The 19,543-nt window shown below is 39.9% G+C and overlaps 1 protein-coding gene across 1 annotated transcript in view; it reads right to left on the bottom strand.

Annotated features, from left to right (window-relative positions):
* Nucleotides 1–548: 548 nt before the first annotated feature.
* Nucleotides 549–19,543, bottom strand: part of Reps (RALBP1 associated Eps domain containing) — a 65,582-nt gene continuing 46,587 nt past the window's right edge. The window contains exons 8-9 of the mRNA XM_070081034.1: nt 17,552–17,687; nt 549–2,417 (exon numbers count right to left, since the gene is read on the bottom strand). Of these exons, the coding sequence (XP_069937135.1) occupies nt 2,238–2,417; nt 17,552–17,687 (316 nt within the window). The 3' untranslated portion in view covers nt 549–2,237. The remainder of the gene's footprint in view (nt 2,418–17,551; nt 17,688–19,543) is intronic.

Genomic DNA, 19,543 nt, shown 5'->3' with positions numbered 1-19,543 from the left:
ACGTATATGCTTCTAAACTGTTGTATTCTGAGCACCTCTGCAAAAGCAGTGATAATGTGTGAGTGTGGTGAAAGTGTTGAATGATGATGAAAGTATTTTCTTTTTGGGGATTTTCTTTCTTTTTTGGGTCACCCTGCCTCGGTGGGAGACGACCGACTTGTTGAAAAAAAAAAAAAAAGTACTGACCGAATTTGTTCCCATAAGGAATATTGTTTAGTAGATTAGTCCATTTCAGACCCCCAAACATACACATACAAACGCACTTACATAAATACACTTACATAATTGGTCGCATTCGGAGGTGATCGTTATGTGGGGGTCCACTGTATATAGATATATATAGATATACAGATACACCTACCATCCGACTTACGACCAAGTTCGGTTCCGAGAAACCGGTCGTAAGTCGAGCTTTACTACTGAATATCAACAAAACATTTTTGTAATGACTTTGTTTTATTGTTTTATTTTGGTATTTCATGTTTTACTTTACTTTTTATGCTGTTAGTACTGTATTTTATACTGCAAGGTTTAGGATAAACACTGTGAACACAAATAGTTGTTTATTTCCCAGAAATTTGGCATAAAAAACACGGTCGTAAGTCGAGTGGTCGTAAGTCGAGCAGGTCATAAGTCGGATGGTAGGTGTATATAGATATATATATACATGAGGGAGGACAGGCGCAGAGTTATATAAACAAACCAGGCGAACACAAGTTTTGTAAACAAACAAAGTGTACTCGTCTGGTTTGTGTACAAGTTACATTGTGTACAAGTTGTCTCTACATTGATACGGTAGAATAAAGAAAGAACACTCCCACTGTCATGAAACACCATTTTTAGAAGAAATGACACTCTGAATGAAAGCAATGGAAATAAGTCACTGACTTTTTTGGGTTATCCTAGGTTCTCTACACATATGCTGTTATGTATGATAATCTATGTAACTGTATTTGTGTATACCTGAACAAACTTACATACGAAAGGAATAATTTTCTACAGTTACTACCAGTAACACATTTCCTCTGATGTTGAACTAGAGTACACCTACCATCCGACTTACGACAGAGTTCAGTTCCGAGAAACCGGTCCTAAGTCTAAATGGTCGTAAGTCAAACTTTACTACTGAATATCAACAAAACGTTTTTGTAATGACTATTTTATTGTTTTATTTTGGTATTTCATGTTTTACTTTACTTTTTATGCTGTTAGTACTGTATTTTATATTGTAAGGTTTAGGATAAACACTTTGTACAATACAAACACTTGTTTATTTCCCAGAAATTTGGCATAAAAAATACGGTTGTAAGTCGAGTGGTCGTAAGTCGGATGGTAGGTGTATATGTTATTCTTGCCGTCACCCATACAAGTCTGGCTCCCACATCTCATATTTATGTATATTTATTCTGCTGTAGGGTGTATTTCTCATCTTTATATGTTATGTATCGTGTTTATTATATAATTTTTGAAAAACTATAGATGGATTAATGAAAATGTGTATATTAAAATAATATACGACATTTAATGAGATTCAGTGATTATCATTATTAATATTAATATGGCATCACTCGTACAAGGCGTCTGGCTCCCACATCTCGTATTTATGTTTATTTATTCTACTGTGGAGTGTATTTATCATCTTTATACATTATGTATCATGTTTATTATATAATTTTGAAAAAATATCATAGATGGACTAATGAAAATATGTATATTAACGTAATATACAACATTTAATGAGTCGTCGTCGTCACTAATATATAGTGTCTCAAGACATAAGACACTCTTACTGATTTTAATATGTACCTGCACACCAGCACAGTGTGTAAGTTTATTTATGTACAGGTATACATAAGTATAACTATCAGAGTATATATAAAATAACTTTTAAAAACACTTGAAATTTTGGAGTTCCAGACATAATGGAGAGACTTGGTGCTTATAGATCTCGTAGAGAATGTAAACAAACTGGGTGGGGCACGATGACCGTATTAGAAAGTCAGGTGGGGGAGCTGTATAGAGTTTTGGTCATAATTTGAAATGACTGTATCAGCGGAACGCCGTAAAGTTAAACGCTGTAAAGCGGGGCCCTACTGTATTAGGATTAGTCTGCCCAAAATGCCTCGGCATGATAATGGCTATCTTTGTACTTAGCAAATCTAAATTGTAATTACACATTGTAACCTTTACAAGGAAATAAACTTTACTTTAGATATACAAGTTTTTCAACCAATGAACTATAATTGTACAAGTAATTGAAATACATGTACCTCCTTATTTCTAGATGGTGAGAGGGGATCAGGAGTTGCCTTGGCACCAACTTCTGTGTCTTGGACGACAGCAGCACCAGCCACCACTGAAGAATTACCAGAGGCTCCAGAGTTTCCCCCGTCCACTCCACTGCTGCTACTCTTTCTCTGAGATAAATAATATTGTAATGCTTCCTCCTCCGACATTTACTTAATAATAAGTTTTTTATCCTACCCGTTTCAATATTTTCTCATAATAATGCTACTATACAATCCATACTCCTAATTTTTTTTTTTAATATGCCAGCAGTCTCCCATCAAAGCGGGGTGACTCGAAAAAGAAAATTTCACCATCATTTAAACCATCATTGTCTTGTCAGTCATACAGATATGACAGATTAGATGTCCCTCAAACAGCAAATATTCCAAACCTCTCCTCTTTAGAGTGCAGGCACAGTATTCACACCTCCAGGACTCGAGTCCAGCTAACCAGCTTCATGACTACCATCAGAAATTATTACCTTGCTCCTAATAACACCATAAAAGTTAAAACATATTTGATTATTTTCTCTAAATGTGGAACCTACTGTAAAGGCATGATATACTAATGAAAACTGATTGCACACCAAGAATAAATTTCATATATAGTACTAAAAAAAAACATTCGTCTTTCTAGTTCACATGGCTAGTTTTAGTATGGCAGGAACCTATAGCTCCTGCTATATACCTTTGATATACTCTCAGTAGTAGCATACCAGTAACCAGTTATCAGTGTCAGTAGTGACGCACTAACAACCGTCTGTGTGAATCACTTGTTATTCACTGTTACAGCTGACCTTAGCATGTTTTCAACCCGCTCACCCCTAGAAACCATCTCGTGAGGCAGCCTATAGATAGGGAGCGGAGACATAGGTCAGGCTGGGCGCTTCCCATATATTCCGTTTTAATTATACTCCATTATTGCCTATGTGAGTATCCTTTACCCAATCTACATTACCGAACCCAATGGGACAAATTGGTGGCATCGTTGTCGGCATGGATTTACGGGCATTTCCGCAGATATCAGGAGTTTAAGCTGCATGAGAGTGGTGCCGGCGTACCCCAGGCTACCCGTCATCTCCAGCAAGTTTCTTCCCTCACCCGCCTCAACCGGTCGCCCCAGTCTGCAAGCCAGTTGCAGCCGCCTCTCAGTGTGCTTACCACTTCAATCTCCGAGGGGTTGACCTGGATTTGCAATTAAGCCAGCCAGTAATCCAGTCCGTGGGAGTGAGTGCCAGTCAGCCTGCCTCAGCCTATCATCCAGCCTGTCTCCTGTCATCCACCTGTTCCTTCATGCTGTGTGCATCGTTACACATCTTCCAGTCAGCCATTCTCGAGGGTTAAGCAAGTAAGCCAACCCAACTTCCTATCCCAGCTGAGAGAGAGAGAAGTAAGCCACGCAAGCTCCTCTTGAAGTATTGTCTCCAACATTGCTTTGTGCTCCCAGTTGGATGCTGGTATGAGTGGTCTTCACCATCCCTGTGGCATACTGTGGCTTAGTTTAAGCTACCTGGGTTTTCTCGTGAGTGGTGAGTGCGTGTGCCAGTGAGCGCCCGCGAGTTCAATCAGGCTGCTCCCACCACCACCACCCGCCAACTTCACTCCCCACCTCATCTACCTGCGGTATTCACCTTTCTACTGCTCACACACTGGGTCAAGAGCTGTACTTCACCTGTGTTTCACCTGAGCACCGCCGTTAAAAGCATAAGTGTGTGGGTCTTCGGAAAGCGCTCATTGCAACGACAGCAGTGCAAGTGTAGGACGAATCGCCTGCCCACAGGACCACATCTTCCCCTCATCACCCGTCACCGCTGTCCACCACTGCTTCCAGTCTCCAGTGATAATTTTCTGTTTGGAGACGTTTTTCTTTGCATTTAAAGACATTTGCATGTGTGAGACATTTACAGTGAATTTCTTGTGTACTCAAAGCCTTTTGTTTTCAGTGCAGCCTCAGTGTTTCTTTGACTCATTATTTTTGCATTATTTTTCAGTGTTATCGTTCATCTTTCGTGTTTCATTTTTACATTTTTATCTGTAATTTTTTTAAGCTATTCTCTGCCTAGTGTACAAATTTATTCTTTATTTTGTGTGCAGTATTTTATTCCTTACCCCAGCCATTCACTCCGCGTGAAGTAATTCATGCAATTTTTTTTTTCTCCTTGTGTTCTTTCAGCAATGTTTTCTCCAGCAATTGTTGTTACTGTAATTCATGCAGTGCTATTCACCACAGTATACTAAATTACCCATTTATTTCTGTGTGTACCATTTTTTTTTCTCTGCCCAGCAGTGTCTCATTCTCTTGATTTTCTCACAGACTTGTTTAATTTTTATGCAAGCAATTCTTACCATATCAGTCGCACCAAGATTTTGTTGCAAGAACAATTAACCGATAAGTGAATAATCCTTGTTGTGTGTGCCGCCACTTGTAAGTGTTGTGTGTGCCGCCACTTGTAAGTGTTGTGTGTGCCGCCACTTGTAAGTGTTGTGTGCGCCGCCACTTGTATGTGTTACACTCCCAGTTTTGTATCTTGTGTCATTTTTGTTCATATTTTTCATATTTCTTTGAACAAATTCACTCTTAGTGTAATTTTAACTTCTTTTTAATGTAAAGTGTTATCTTTACTCTGAGTAAATTGTTTTGCTTAATTTACAATTAAGAGTTTAAGTGTTCAACCAATCTTTCTTCATATTTTTATTTTTATTATTTAACCTGCATTTTCCCAGTGTAACTTTTCTTGCTGCATTGATTATTTCTGCACCTTATTTTATTGCACTTGTTGTGCAGTGAATTATTTTCTTTTTATTGATATTTTTATGCATTGTTATTCTCAGTTCATTATTGTTTGAGAGTCTTGTTTTTTTCATTTTATTTTTCCTGATGTTGTCTTTGCATTATATTTTTTGTTTATGTACTCTTAGAAAATATTTAAATTTCCCAGTTATCTCTCTTTGCATACAATTTATTGACTTTATTTTATACTTTTTACATTGATTTACAATTTTATTAGTAAATTTCTTTATGGAAGCAAGAGTACAAACAACTCATTTTGCATTTAATTCAGCCTCCAGTAATATTTTTACTTTCTTATAAATTTCAATGTTTTTTTTTTTTTTTTATCTTGGCCAGCAGTCCCTTACAATGAGTTGTCCTTCCTCTTGCAGTGTATCTTAGACATTTTTTATTACTTCTGCAGAATTAGTTACATCTCTTTTATTTCTATTTTAGCATTCGTGTCATTTTTATTATGTCTGACATACCTTCAAGTGATACTCTAGTGAATGGCGACACTCAAGACCTCTCGGGCTACTGCTGCTCCTGTCATCAGTCCTCATAGTTTCTTATCGACTGACAGACCAACCCAGAATCTGAGACACTATAGTTTTACTCATGATTCCCTTGATGCGTTACCTTTATTCAATGGCCATGTACATAGTCTTGAAGCATGGTTTACTGCCATTCGTTCTAGTGTTAATGCTCTAGTTGACGGTCCCCCTTCAGAGTAAAGTCTTATCAGACTTGCGAAAGAAGCTCTTCATCGGTCTCCTGCGGCTGTTCACGTTGTTGATCTCCTTGAAATGCGAGACTTCAGGAATCTTACTAAGTGGTCACAATATGAGGAACTGATTTGTTCTTTCCTTGTAGCAGTAAAAACAGCTGATCCATATGTCGTTCTTCGGGAACTCGTGAATGCTACACCCATGAATAATGAATTGTTGAGTGCATTTGCTGTTATATTAGATAAACTTTTATCATCATTTATCAATGCTGTCCAGTCCTCAGCTTTTGTCCCTGACAAGGATAAACGATCCACAGCGTCGTTTGCTAAAATACCAGCCTTTGAAGCAATCAAAGAACTAATGCCGCCTGCTTCTGTGTTTGCTTAAGAGACTAATCCTCCAACTGTGATGATGGAACCACTTACAGCCCTAAATCATGTACGTTCCTTGTGCCCCCAAGGTATCTATCTACCTTCCTGTATATCAAAAGTAATTTCTCACCTATGCCTCAGTCTGCACCACCTCTTGTTTGTGCCACAGTGACAAATCATGGTAGTCAACCATCACAGTGATCACCAAGAACCAGTGTAGAGAGTCATTATCAACCTCGTAGTATTCATAGTACATTCAGTACCCATAGTCAGCGGATTTGTTACAACTGTGGTTTCTGTGGCCATTTTTTTTTTCTTCCAACAAACAGGCCGTATCCCACCAAGGCAGGGTGGCCCAAAAAGAAAAACTAAAGTTTCTCTTTTTAAATTTAGAAATTTATACAGGAGAAAGGGTTACTAGCCTCTTACAACACGAATGGCTTACGGAGGAAGAATTCTGTTCCACTTCCCCATGGAGATAAGAGGAAATAAACAAGAATAAGAACTAGAAAGAAAAGAGAAGAAAACCCAGAGAGGGTGTGTATTTATATGTTTGTACTTGTATGTGTAGTGTGACCTAAGTTTAAGTAGAAGTAGCAAGACGTACCTGAAATCTTGCATGTTTCTTCTTTTTCTTTCAACGTACCAGCCGTATCTCACTGAGGTGGGGTGGCCCAAGAGAAAAAATGTAAGTTTCTCCTTTTAAATTTAGTATGTAATACAGTTGACCCCCGGTATTCAATGCATTTTAACGCAAAAATTTTGCCTCAGTATCCAATCGAAAACCCGGTATCCGATGCGATTCGTACGAGACGTGTCCATGTGTGGCCTGAACTGCCCCGTGTGTGCCAGTGTTTACAAGCCAGGCAGTGTGCACGTATCTAAGGATACATTTGGTACATTCCATATTATCTCTGTTTTTGGTGCTTGTTTCTACAAAATAAGTCACCATGGGCCCCAAGAAAGCTTCTAGTGCCAACCCTTCAAGAAAAAAGGTGCTAATGACTATTGAAACGAAGAAAGAAATAATTGCAAAGTACAAAAGTAGAGTGAGTGTGTCGGAGTTGGCCAGGTTGCATAGTAAACCCCAATCAACCATCTCTACTATAGTGACCAGGAAAACGGCAATCAAGGAAGCTGTTCTTGCAAAAGGTGCAACTGTGATTACGAAACAGCGACCGCAAGTGTTAGAAGATGTTGACTGTTATTGGTGTGGATAAATGAAAAACAGATAGCAGGAGATAGCATCTCTCAAGCGATCATTTGTGAAAAGGCTAGGCAGTTGCATGACGATTTGGTAAAGAAATTGCCTGCAACTAGTGGTGATGTGAGTGAATTTAAGGCCAGCAAAGGATGGTTTGAAAGATTTAAGAATCGTAGTGGCATACATAGTGTGATTAGGCATGGTGAGGCTGCCAGTTCGGACCAAAAAGCAGCTGAAAAATATGTGAAGGAATTCAAGGAGTACATAGACAGTGAAGACTTGAAACCTGAACAAGTGTTTAATTGCGATGAAACAGGCCTGTTTTGGAAGAAAATGCCAAGCAGGACCTACATTACTCAAGAGGAAAAGGCACTCCCAGGACATAAGCATATGAAAGACAGGCTTACTCTGTTGATGTGTTCCAATGCTACTGGTGATTGCAAAGTGAAGCCTTTATTGGTGTATCACTCTGAAACTCCCAGTGTGTTCAGGAAAAACAATGTCCTCAAGGCTAATTTGTGTGTGCTGTGGAGGGCAAACAGTAAGGCATGGGTCACTACGGACTTTCTCTATGACTGGTTACACCATGCATTTGCCTCCAATGTGAAAAATTACCTAATTGAAAAGAAATTAGACCTTAAGTACCTCCTGGTATTAGACAATGCTCCTGGTCATCCTTCAGACGTGGCAGGGCGACTTTCTGTGGACTTGAGCTTCATTAAGGTCAAGTTTTTGCCTCCTAATACCACTCCTCTCCTGCAGCCCATGGACCAGCAGGTCATTTCCAACTTCAAGAAACTGAACACAAAACCTATGTTTCAAAAGTGCTTTGTAGTGACCACAGAAACTCAACTGACTCGAAAAGAGTTTTGAAAGGATCACTTTAATATCCTCAGTTGTATAAACCTTATAGGTAAGGCTTGGGAGGGAGTGACTAAGAGGACCTTGAACTCTGCTTGGAAAAAAACTGGCCAGAATGTGTAGACAAAAGGGATTTTGAGGCTAACCCTGAGAAGTGTATGCCAGTTGAGGAATCCATTGTGGCATTGGGGAAGTCCTTGGGGTTGGAGGTCAGTGGGGACAATGTGGAAGAGTTGGTGGAGGAGGACAATGATGAACTAACCACTGATGAGCTGCTAGATCATCTTCAACAGCAAGTGGCCAGACCTCAGGAAACTGATTCGGAGGAGGGGATAGAGAAATTGAGGAAGTTGCCTACATGAAAGATTAAGGAAATGTGTGCAATGTGGGTTAAAGTGCAAACCTTTTTTGATGAAAATCACTGACACAGCTACTGCAAGCCATGTTGGCAACCTGTACAATGATAATGTTGTGAACCACTTTAGGAAAGTCGTAAAGGAACGAGAGGTACAGGCCTCTATGGACAGATATGTTGTGCGACAGAAGTCCAGTGACTCTCAAGCTGGTCCTAGTGGCATTAAAAGAAGGGAAGTAACCCCGGAAAAGGACTTGCTACCTCAAGTCCGAATGGAATGGGATTCCCCTTCTAAATAGTAACAACTTCGACACTCTCCCCTCCTCCCATCCCATCAATCATCACCAGATCTTCATTAAAGGTAAGGGTCAATTATTCTATTGTTATTATTCTATTGTTATTGTTGTTATTGTAATTATTCTATTGCATTAAACTTAATATTTCATGTGGTAAAATTTTTTTTATACTTTTGAGTGTCTTGCACGGATTAATTTGATTTCCATTATTTCTTATGGGGAAAATTGATTCACTTTTCAATATTCGATGAGCACTCAGGAACGGATTAATATCGAATACCAGGGATTCACTGTATATACAGGAGAAGGGGTTACTAGCCCCTTGCTCCCGGCATTTTAGTCGCCTCTTACGACATGCATGGCTTACGGAGGAAGAATTCTGTTCCACTTCCCCATGGAGATAAGAGGAAATAAACAAGAACAAGAACTAGAAAGAAAATAGAAGAAAATCCAGAGGGGGTATGCATATATATATATGCTTGTACATGTATGTGTAGTGTGACCTAAGTGTAAGTAGAAGTAGCAAGATGTACCTGAAATCTTGCATGTTTATGAGCCAGAAAAATGACACCAGCAACCCTACCATCATGTAAAACAATTACAGGCTGTCATTTTACACTCACTTGGCAGGACAGTAGTACCTCCCTGGGTGGTTGCTGTCTACCAACCTACTACCTACCGTGGCCATACTGCAATTAATTGCCCTGATAGTCACCCTAAGAGGCGTCGTACTGATGATGAGTACCAGTCAGATCTGCCGTACTGTACTTATCATAGAATACATGGACATGACACATCTGAGTGCAATGCTCTCTACAACCTTCAGTACTCTAGATTTTTCCGGGCCGTTCCAACTGCAGAACCAGGAGAGGAAACAGACGTCGTGGTTCTCAGACCAACCAGAACCAGGTTCATTCTTCCAATTCGAGGGAATTTAAGTGCCCCAGTCAAACCGTCCCATGGTGACAGTAGGTGATAATGAGTACACCATCCCCGTTCACAATTCCTTTGAAGCCTTAAACAGTCTCGAGAATGACAATCACACGTCTCTGACGTAGATGATTTTTGGGGATTAAGTGGAACAAATCTTTTCTGATGACAACCCTCCTTTTTGTTTGCACATAACTTCCAATGCAACGATAGGTCCCATAGTACAAACATCTGTTCATAATGCGTCCGTTCATGTGTTCATGGACTCTGGTGCGCAAGTCAATATTATCAGGTCTAGTTTAACCCTTTGACTGTCGCAACCCCCAATCCTGAGGTGTCTCCTGGTGTCGCAAAATTTCAAAAAAAAAAAAAAATTATTTTTTCTTATGAAATGATAAGAGAATCTTTTCCCGATTGTAAAGACACCAAAAAAACGAAATTTGATGGAAAACTGACGGAATTACGCTCTCGCGAAGTTAGTGACCTCGGCGATATTTACAAATCGGCAATTTCGCCCTATTTTCGGCTAATTCCATTATTCCAGTCAACCAAACTCATAGCTATTTCTTCAGAACTCCACTTTTTCCATCGATTGAGTACAAGAAACTGCCCATTTACCGATTTCAACTACCCAATAACATGGTCAGAAATTTGCAATTTGGCCAATTTCACGAAAATTAAAAAATATGACAATTTCAAAATAAGGACCAGAATGAACAATGCAGATATTCCTGGCTCTAAAATAACATTTTCTTTGTTCATCAGTCATGTCTCTAGGCCCCTGTGATATTACTCTTGCTTTTTATTTTGAAATTTTATTCAAACAAAAAATAGAAGATTTACTATTATACAGACTACTGCAATACTGTAATAATTGTAAAAATTACATCAACCCATTCATGACTGCATATTAGAATGGCTATTTGGACATTCATTGGACAATGACATCATTTGTTTACTTTTGAACATCGGCAAAAATCAAACATTTCCCGTACTTCGTGCTCCATTTCCAGGTTCTTTTTATAGTAAAATTAATCAAAATCACCTCTATTTCTATAATATGTTTTCCATTCTATCAAATGAGACCAAGAAAACGAGAATACAACCACAAATACTATACGAAAATAGACCACAAAGTCGGCATTTTAATTAAAAAAAACGGTCGGAGTTTTTTTTTTTCATTATGCACTGCGTGCTCCAGGATTTTTTTTATATGGTGCACACTGACCACACAGACCCATTCTCTCACATGTGGGCCTACCAGCTTTCTCCTGCCTGATTTGAAGCTGCTAGAATTTATGAGTATATATACATCAAACACGGTACCTCGTAAACGTATATATACGGCCGCGACAGTCAAAGGGTTAAGGATAAGCAGTTACAACATGTCCTACTCGTAAAATTGACTCATGCATCCTCCCTTAGTGGAGTAGCTGGTTCTCGCCTGCGTGTCCGAGGTCGGACTTCCCTCACCAGTAGAGACGTTACTGCTTCCTTCCTTGTTGTCGACCAGATTACTTTCCCTGGTGATCTTCTACTGGGATTTGCTTCCATGAGAGACTTGCGTATTGTGTTCAACCCTTACCGATGGCATAACCAAATTGATGACTTGATTGTACCATTTTGGGGTTACCAGCTTGGATCTGAGATCCGTCATACTGCCGCAGAGTACAACGTTCGGATTAAGTCCTTACAGGCCAGTGTATTTTGCAATAGCGTACCCAAGCGGTCAGGCACTGGTGATCCTGTCACTCCTGTCTGTGTTCCACCTACAACTTCAGGCTTGCAGGATAGTGTCCAGTTACCTCAAGTGTCCGAGGACACTCTGACTACCTTGAGTGCTGAGCCTATCCCTGCAATGTCTGCTAGTTCAAGTAGTAGTTTCTCCACAGGGGACACCTTATCGGAAAACAATTACTTGCAACTAGTAATGCCATCTCTTGTTGATGTCACATGCCGTCTGCAGAAAGACGTATCTGTCGCAGCTAGTGCCCTCACTAGTGTGTCTGTTGTTGTTCCTAGTGTTCCAGATGGTGATAACGTTCTAGCTGACAGTGATTCCTGCAAAGTAAAGGGCTTATTTGTTGAGCCATCCTTACATGTTGTAAGAGATAGTAAGATCCATTTCTTCCTTGCAAACACTTCTGGTCACAGTGTTCATCTCAGAGCAAATACCAATCTTAATGACCTTGTTTGCTATCCTTACCCTGTTCAGGTAGAGGATGAGTTGTCACCTGACCAGTGGGTTGGTGCTATTTCTACCGGGAAGACCTCATCCACTTCACTGGATCAATCCGTTCCACCAGTACAGGAGAAAGACTTAGCTCCCACTGACTTCCCAGATGAGGTCAAGCGTTTGTTGACTCTGTTGAACAAACGTTGTAAAGCCATTGCCTTACCAGGCAAGAATATGGGTATAACAAATTTATTGTCCCATCGTATCCCACTTGAACCTGGTACTAGACCTATCTATATACCTGCATACAGAATGCCTCATTCACAGGTTGCTGTCGCAGAAGAATTGATCAATCAAATGCTTGATGATATTGAATATGTGAGTATCCTTTACCCAATTCACATTACTGAACCTAACGGGACAATACCTTTGAAGAGTTTTGAGAGTTTCACTACTCTCGGAGCCCGGCCATGGGCCAGGCTCATCTGTGCTTGCCTGGTCAACCAGGCTGTTGTTGCTGGAAGCCCACTGCCCCACATATCTATCACAGCCTGGTTGATCTGGCACCTGGTGAAGATACTTGTCCAGTTTCCTCTTGAAAGCTTCTACACTTGTTCCAGCCATTTTTTGATATCTTCTGGTAAGATGTTGAATAGTCTGGGACCCCAAATGTTGATACAGTGTTCCCTTATTGTCCCCACCACACCCCTGCTCCTCACTGGGTTTATTTTGCACTTCCTCCCATATCTCTCACTCAAGCATGTTGTTATGGCAGTGTGCAGATTTGGAGCCAGGTCATCGAATGCTTTCCAGGTACAGGTCTCCCTCAACATTCACGAGGGTTAGGGGATCAAGAGCCTCTCAAATGTTGAAAAATCACTAATGTTTGGTGCCCCAATATATTGTAGGGAAATATAATACAATACTGCTTCCGTAATCTAATGAACCATAAACAATCATAAAACACATGAAAACATCATAAATATTGTACTAGTGCCAGCCCTTTGGTAAAGAAGGTGAAAAAGACTATAGAATTCAAGAAAGAACTCATAGCAGAGTACCAAAGTGTAGGAGGAAGAGAGAAGGGAGAATGTACCTTCTTCAGTGATTCTATGATATGTACGATACTAAAGCAGCACGAATCAATGAAGGCTATAGTGCCAGCCAGCGATAAAGTGTAACATTAACAGTGTAGCAAGAAAGTTTAGCAATTAATCAAAAGAAAAAGGGCAGCATGAACCTAACTCCTCCAATGTTGTTGGAGTTATATAGGGCGACTGACAACATTGCAGTCTCTACCGCCTCTGCTGCTGCCGCCTCCCTCCACCACCACTATATAAGGCTTATGCTCTCAGTGGCCCTTATACACCCAACAACACTAACAACACAACAACACTCATGATATACATAATTACATTTTATTCATTCTAGAGTATACGTCATGTTTCTATGTTATTAATATTGTTTATTATACCATATTAGATGAACTGTGATAGATAAATAAGCCGTAGAGTTGATATTAGTGTCATATTGAAGGACTATCTTGTCCTATCTCCAAACAAACTCTGTCACTGTCACAATTCCTAACATATGAAATGACATATTTATATATGAATGGGTGGCTGGAAATTAGCGAATGTTCGAAGCCCACGAAAGTGGAAAACGCAAGTGTTGAGGAAGACCTGTATATACTATCATGAATCTTTCTCTCCTCCACTCTGGTGAGTACACGTTCAAGACCTGCAGGCGTTCCCAGTAATTTAGGTGCTTTACTGGCTCAATGTGAGCCGTAAACGATCTCTGTATTTGTTCCAGCTCTGATATTTCTCCCGCTTTGAACAGGGCTGTCAGCATTGAGCAATATTCTAAATGAGGGATCACTAGCAATTTGAGAAGTGTCACCATTGGCATTATTTCCTCATTATTTTTGTTTTAAAAGTTCTCAATACCCACAACGTCATCTTCCTGGCTGTCGTGATCTTTGTTTTGTTATGGTCTTTAAAAGAAAGGTCAGCTGACATAATTATTCCCAGGTCTTTTACGTGTTCCTTTCATTCTATTTGGTGACACTCTTGAGTTTTGTATATAGTGTTCCTTTTGAGTTCATTCTTTTCATACTTAAGCAGCTAGAACTCATCACAACTGACCATCATGTTGTTCTCCACTACCCATTGGAAAACTCTGCTTATGTCTTCCTGTAATTTTCCAGTGTCCTCTACCGTGGTGACTTTCATGCTTATTTTAGTGTCATGTGCAAATGATACAAAAGTGTAATGGGTATTTTTATCTATGTTTGCTATAAGGTTGAGAAACAGGAGAGGTGCCAAGACAGTGCCTTGGGGCACTGAGGTTTTTACCCCGCTGATGCTGGATCTTGCTCTGTTTGCTAGTACAGTGGACCCTCGATAATCATAAGGCTCGAAAGTCGTAATTTTCGGAAATCGTAACGTTTCTTTCGTCAAAGCACTGACTCGCGAATTGTCATTTGACTCGCAAATAGTCGTTTGTCTGGGACACGTACACATGGCCCCGAGCAGCCCCACACTCCATTCCCAAACAGTGTGCCATTGTTTATCAGTGAGGATGATCTCACAAGTTCATACGATACATTTCACAATATTCCATTCGTTTTAGTGCTTGCAATTGCTAAATAAGTCACTATGGCTCCAAAGAAAGCTTCTAGTGCCAGTCCTTTTGTAAAGAATGTGAGAAATACATATAATTTAAGAAAGAGTTTGTAGAAAAATACGAAAGTGGTGGTGGTAGAGTGGTAGAGGGTGGCAGTGATGGTGGTAGAGGGTGGCAGTGATGGTGGTAGAGATGGTGGTAGAGATGGTGGTAGAGGGTGGTAGTGATGGTGGTAGAGGGTGATAGTGGTGGTGGTAGAGGGTGGTAGTGGTGGTGGTAGAGGGTGGTAGTGGTGGTGGTAGAGGGTGGTAGTGGTGGTGGTAGAGGGTGGTAGTGGTGATGGTAGAGAGTGGTAGTGGTGGTGGTAGAGGGTGGTAGAGGGTGGTAGAGGGTGGTAGTGGTGGTGGTAGAGGGTGGTAGTGATGGGGGTAGTGATGGGGGTAGTGATGGGGGTAGTGATGGGGGTAGTGATGGTGGTAGAGGGTGGTAGTGATGGTGGTAGAGGGTGGTAGTGATGGTGGTAGAGGGTGGTAGTGATGGTGGTAGAGGGTGGTAGTGATGGTGGTAGAGGGTGGTAGTGATGGTGGTAGAGGGTGGTAGTGATGGTGGTAGAGGGTGGTAGTGATGGTGGTAGAGGGTGGTAGTGATGGTGGTAGAGGGTGGTAGTGATGGTGGTAGAGGGTGGTAGTGATAGCAGTAGAGGGTGCCTTCTTCAGTGATTCAGCGATTCTACTAACTCCTCCAATGTTGTTGGAGTTATATAAGGTTACAGAAAACACTGCCACCTCAGCTGCTGCTTCACCACCATTATGGACGGCTTATTCTCACAGTGGCCCTTATACACCCAACAACAACTAAACACAATACCTCTCGTGACATACATAATGGCTCATTTTATTCATTCTAGAGTATATTCCACGTTTCTATGTTATTAACATTGTTTGTTATGTCATATTAGTTGAATTATGATAGATAAATAAACAGAAGAGTTGATATTAGTGTCATATTCTCCAACAATAAACTCACCCCTCCCTCTGCCCCGTTTGCCATACACCAACAAGAGTCTTCAATAAAGGTAAGTGTGATATTAAATGTTCATTTATACATTTTATTAGTGCTTTACATTTATTTGGCCTTCTTTTCTGAATGTAAATCTATATTTAAGCTAGGGAAGTGACCCCTGAAGTGACCTAGAGTCCTTATGGAGGGGGATTCCCCTTACAAACACTAACTTCTCTTCCCTCTCTCCTCTTCCCTGTCTTCCATTCATCAGCAACAGCCTTCAATAAAGGTAACTGTCATGTTGAATGTTCATTCTTTTGTGCATGTAAATCTATCTTCAAGGTAAAAAAAATTTTTTGTTGATACTTCTGGGTGTCTGGAATGAATTAATTGGATTTACATTATTTCTTATGGGGAAAATGGATTCGCAAATCATCAATTTCGATAATAGTCACACTCTCTGGAACAGATTAATTACGAAAAATAAGGGTCCACTGTACTTTTTGTGTTGTGTGTGTTAGGAACATGAAAATCCATCTGCCTACCTTACCCTTAATGCCCATGGCCCTCATTTTGTGTGCTATCACTCCATGCTCACAGTTGTCAAACACCTTTGCAAAAATCTGTAAATCACATCTGTGTTTTGGTCGTCTTCCAATGACTAATTCTGTCATAATGGTTCAGCAGCTGTGCCAGGCATGATCGTCCTGTTCTAAAACCATGCTGGTTCGGGTTATGCTGGTTGTGTTGGTCCATAAAATTTGTAATCTGGCGTTTCATCACTCTTTCAAAGATTTTTATGTGAAAAGTTAGGGCTACTGGTCTGCAATTTTTAGCTAGTGCTCTTCTACCTCCCTTATGCAAAGGAGCTATGTCTGTACTCTTTAAGGAGACTGGTATTTCACCTAGATCTAAGCTTTTTCTCTGAAGAATACCGAGGGCTTGTGCTAATGGTACTTAGCACTTTTTTATAGTACATTCCATGAATCTGGTCCAGGTGCTGAGTGTGCATGTCATCCATGTCTTTTTCGAAATCTAGGGGATTTGTAGTTATGTCAGTTAGCTGATCTGCGCAGCCTTCTGCTGGAATGAAAAATGTTTCTGCCTTTTCTACCTTGTCATCATTTAGTGGGTTACTGAACACCAACTCATCCTGTTCTTTTAGGAATTCACTCATTCCCTGTTCATCATCAGTATACAAATCTCCCCTCAATAATGGTCCAATTCTACAGGTAGTTCTTAGCTTGGATTTTGCATAGGAATAGAAGTATTTTGGGTTTCTTGCAATATCCTGTATGGCCCTTTGTTCCCTTTGTACTTCTTCTGTGAGATATGACATCCTAAGTTTTTGCTCTAATTCAGTGATCTCTCAGCTAAGATTATTTTTCATCTGTTGCAGTATATTTGTGTTTTTCAGCAATTCTGTAACCCGTTTTCTTCCTCTGTACCATCTCCTACGCTCTTTCTCTATATCTGATCTTCTGGGTTTACTCAATGGTACATGCTGCATACCTACCTTGAATGCTTCTTTATTCAGTTTATCTAGGCACTGGTGGGGATTTAGAGTGCTCATGTCTGATTCCCAGGATATGTCTGATAGCTCTTGGTTTATTTTTTTCCCAGTCAATTCAAAGGTTGTTAAAATTAAACTTACTGAATATCCCATCTCTAACATGCAGTTCCCTAACCCTGAGTTAATGTACTCATTTGAACTTCTATGATGTTGTGATCAGAGTAAATTTTTTTGCAACTGTTATGTCTCCGACTAGTTCCTCGTTGTTTGTCAATATCAAATCCAGAGTATTTTCATTTCTAGTCGGATCAATTATCTGTTGGTTCAATGAGTACTTTTCATAAAGCCTCATTAGTTCCCTGGTTTGTGCCTGTTGAGCCAGGGTGCTTCCTGGAGATATGTTTAATAAATATATATAAAAAATCTTACCTGTAAAGCTGGAAAAAGAGATGGTGGGAGCGTTTCAGGCAGCTCAATGTTGTTTCTTCGTAAAACTACTAAGTGCATAGCTGTAAAGAATTCCTCTAATGACAGTGCCCCATCTTTCGTTACATCTGCAAGCTGCCTGTAAAAAATCAAAGCATTTCTCAATTAATAAAATCTTTCCTCTAATGTGCAGCAAGATATGCAAGAATAAAGGAATATTATAACTGAGTACTTAGCATTGTGCTGAAAGACCTTACTCCAGATTAGAAACACATGAAATTGAATTTGAATGTTAACATTAGGTGAACAGTATTTAGATAAGGGTAAAGAGCTTTTTGTGGCATTTATGGATTTGGAAAAGGCATATGACAGGGTGGATAGGGAGGCAGTGTGTCAGATGTTGCAAATGTATGGAATAGGAGGTAGGTTACTGAAAGCAGTGTAAAGTTTTCATGAGGATAGCGAGGCACAGGTTAGAGTATGTAGGAGAGTGGGAGATTATTTTCCGGTAAAAGTACGCCTTTAGACAAGGATGTGTGATGTCACCATAGTTGTTCAATACAGTGGAACTTCGACTTAAGTGTGTCCCAACATACGAATTTTTAGAGATACGAACTGCCATCATCCGAGTTACTTGCGAGCTTCTCCCACAACCTGCACACCACGATTGTTTATCTATGATTTCATGCTCTAATTCTATGGAAATCATCCTCTTTTTCTTCTCAGCACTGTCCTTTGCACATACTTTCTTAGGATCCATGGTTAGAATAAAGAAATTTGGCCAAATGACTGTAAAAAATGTAAGCAAAGCACGAGAAAAATGTTTCCACAGTGAGGTAAACAGTGTGCTGCACCAACTAGTGGTGGTGTCCTGAAGCTCCAATTTCCTAGATCAAGAGCCTTTCACTAGCATCAATGTTCCTTAATGCTGGTGAGGGGCTCTTGATCTAGGAAATAGGATCTTTGCTCCAGTACAATAAATTAATAATAATAATTATTATTATCCTAGGTAGTAGGTTGGTAGACAGCAACCGCCCAGGGAGGTACTACCGTTCTGCCAAGTGAGTGTGAAACGAAAGCCTGTAATCGTTTTACATGATGGTAGGATTGCTGGCGTCTTTTGTCTGTCTCGTAAACATGCAAGATTTCAGGTACGTTTTGCTACTTCTACTTACACTTAGGTCACACTACACATACAAGCATATACAGTGGACCCTCACATAACGATATTAATTGGTACCCGAGAACGAATATCGTTAAGTGAGTTTTTTAACGTTATCCGAGGGAAAATGTTAGCATTAAAAGTATTGTTATGCGAATTTAACGTTATGTGATGCCAACGTTATGCGAGGGTCCACTGTATATATATATATATATATATACACACCCCTCTGGGTTCTCTGCTATTTTCTTTCTAGTTCTTGTTCTTGTTTATTTCCTCTTATCTCCATGGGGAAGTGCAACAGAATTCTTCCTCCGTAAGCTATGCGTGTCGTAAGAGGCGACTGAAATGCAGGGAGCAAGGGGCTGGTAACCCCTTCTCCTGTATATATTACTAAATTTTAAAGGAGAAACTTTCGTTTTTCCTTTTGGGCCACCTCACCTCGGTGGGATACGGCCGGTGTGTTGAAAGAAAGAATAATTATTATAATAACGAGTGAGCTTCAGTTGCCAAAATTAATAATAATAATAATAAACAATAATACTGTAATAATAATAATAATAATAATGAGCAAACTTCAGTTCCCTAAATTAATAATATTAATGCATAATTCCTAACAATAATAATAATTAGGAAGAACTTCAAAATGTTGCCACTAGTTGGTGCAGCGAATGCCAAAACATCCGGTAAGCAGTGCATGTGTTTGCCTCCTTGTGGAATTATTTCTCTCATGCTCTGCTTACATCTTTTACAATCATTTGGCCAAATTTCTTTTTTCTGACCATGGGATCAAAGAAAATACAGTGGACCCCCAGTTCCCGATGCTATCGGTA

The sequence above is a fragment of the Cherax quadricarinatus genome, unplaced genomic scaffold, assembly GCF_038502225.1.
Source record: "Cherax quadricarinatus isolate ZL_2023a unplaced genomic scaffold, ASM3850222v1 Contig1521, whole genome shotgun sequence".
In the NCBI taxonomy this organism is placed as follows: Eukaryota; Metazoa; Arthropoda; class Malacostraca; order Decapoda; family Parastacidae; genus Cherax; species Cherax quadricarinatus.
The sequence above is the reverse complement of the archived record's forward strand: the minus strand, read 5'-3'. Positions and strand labels throughout refer to the sequence as shown.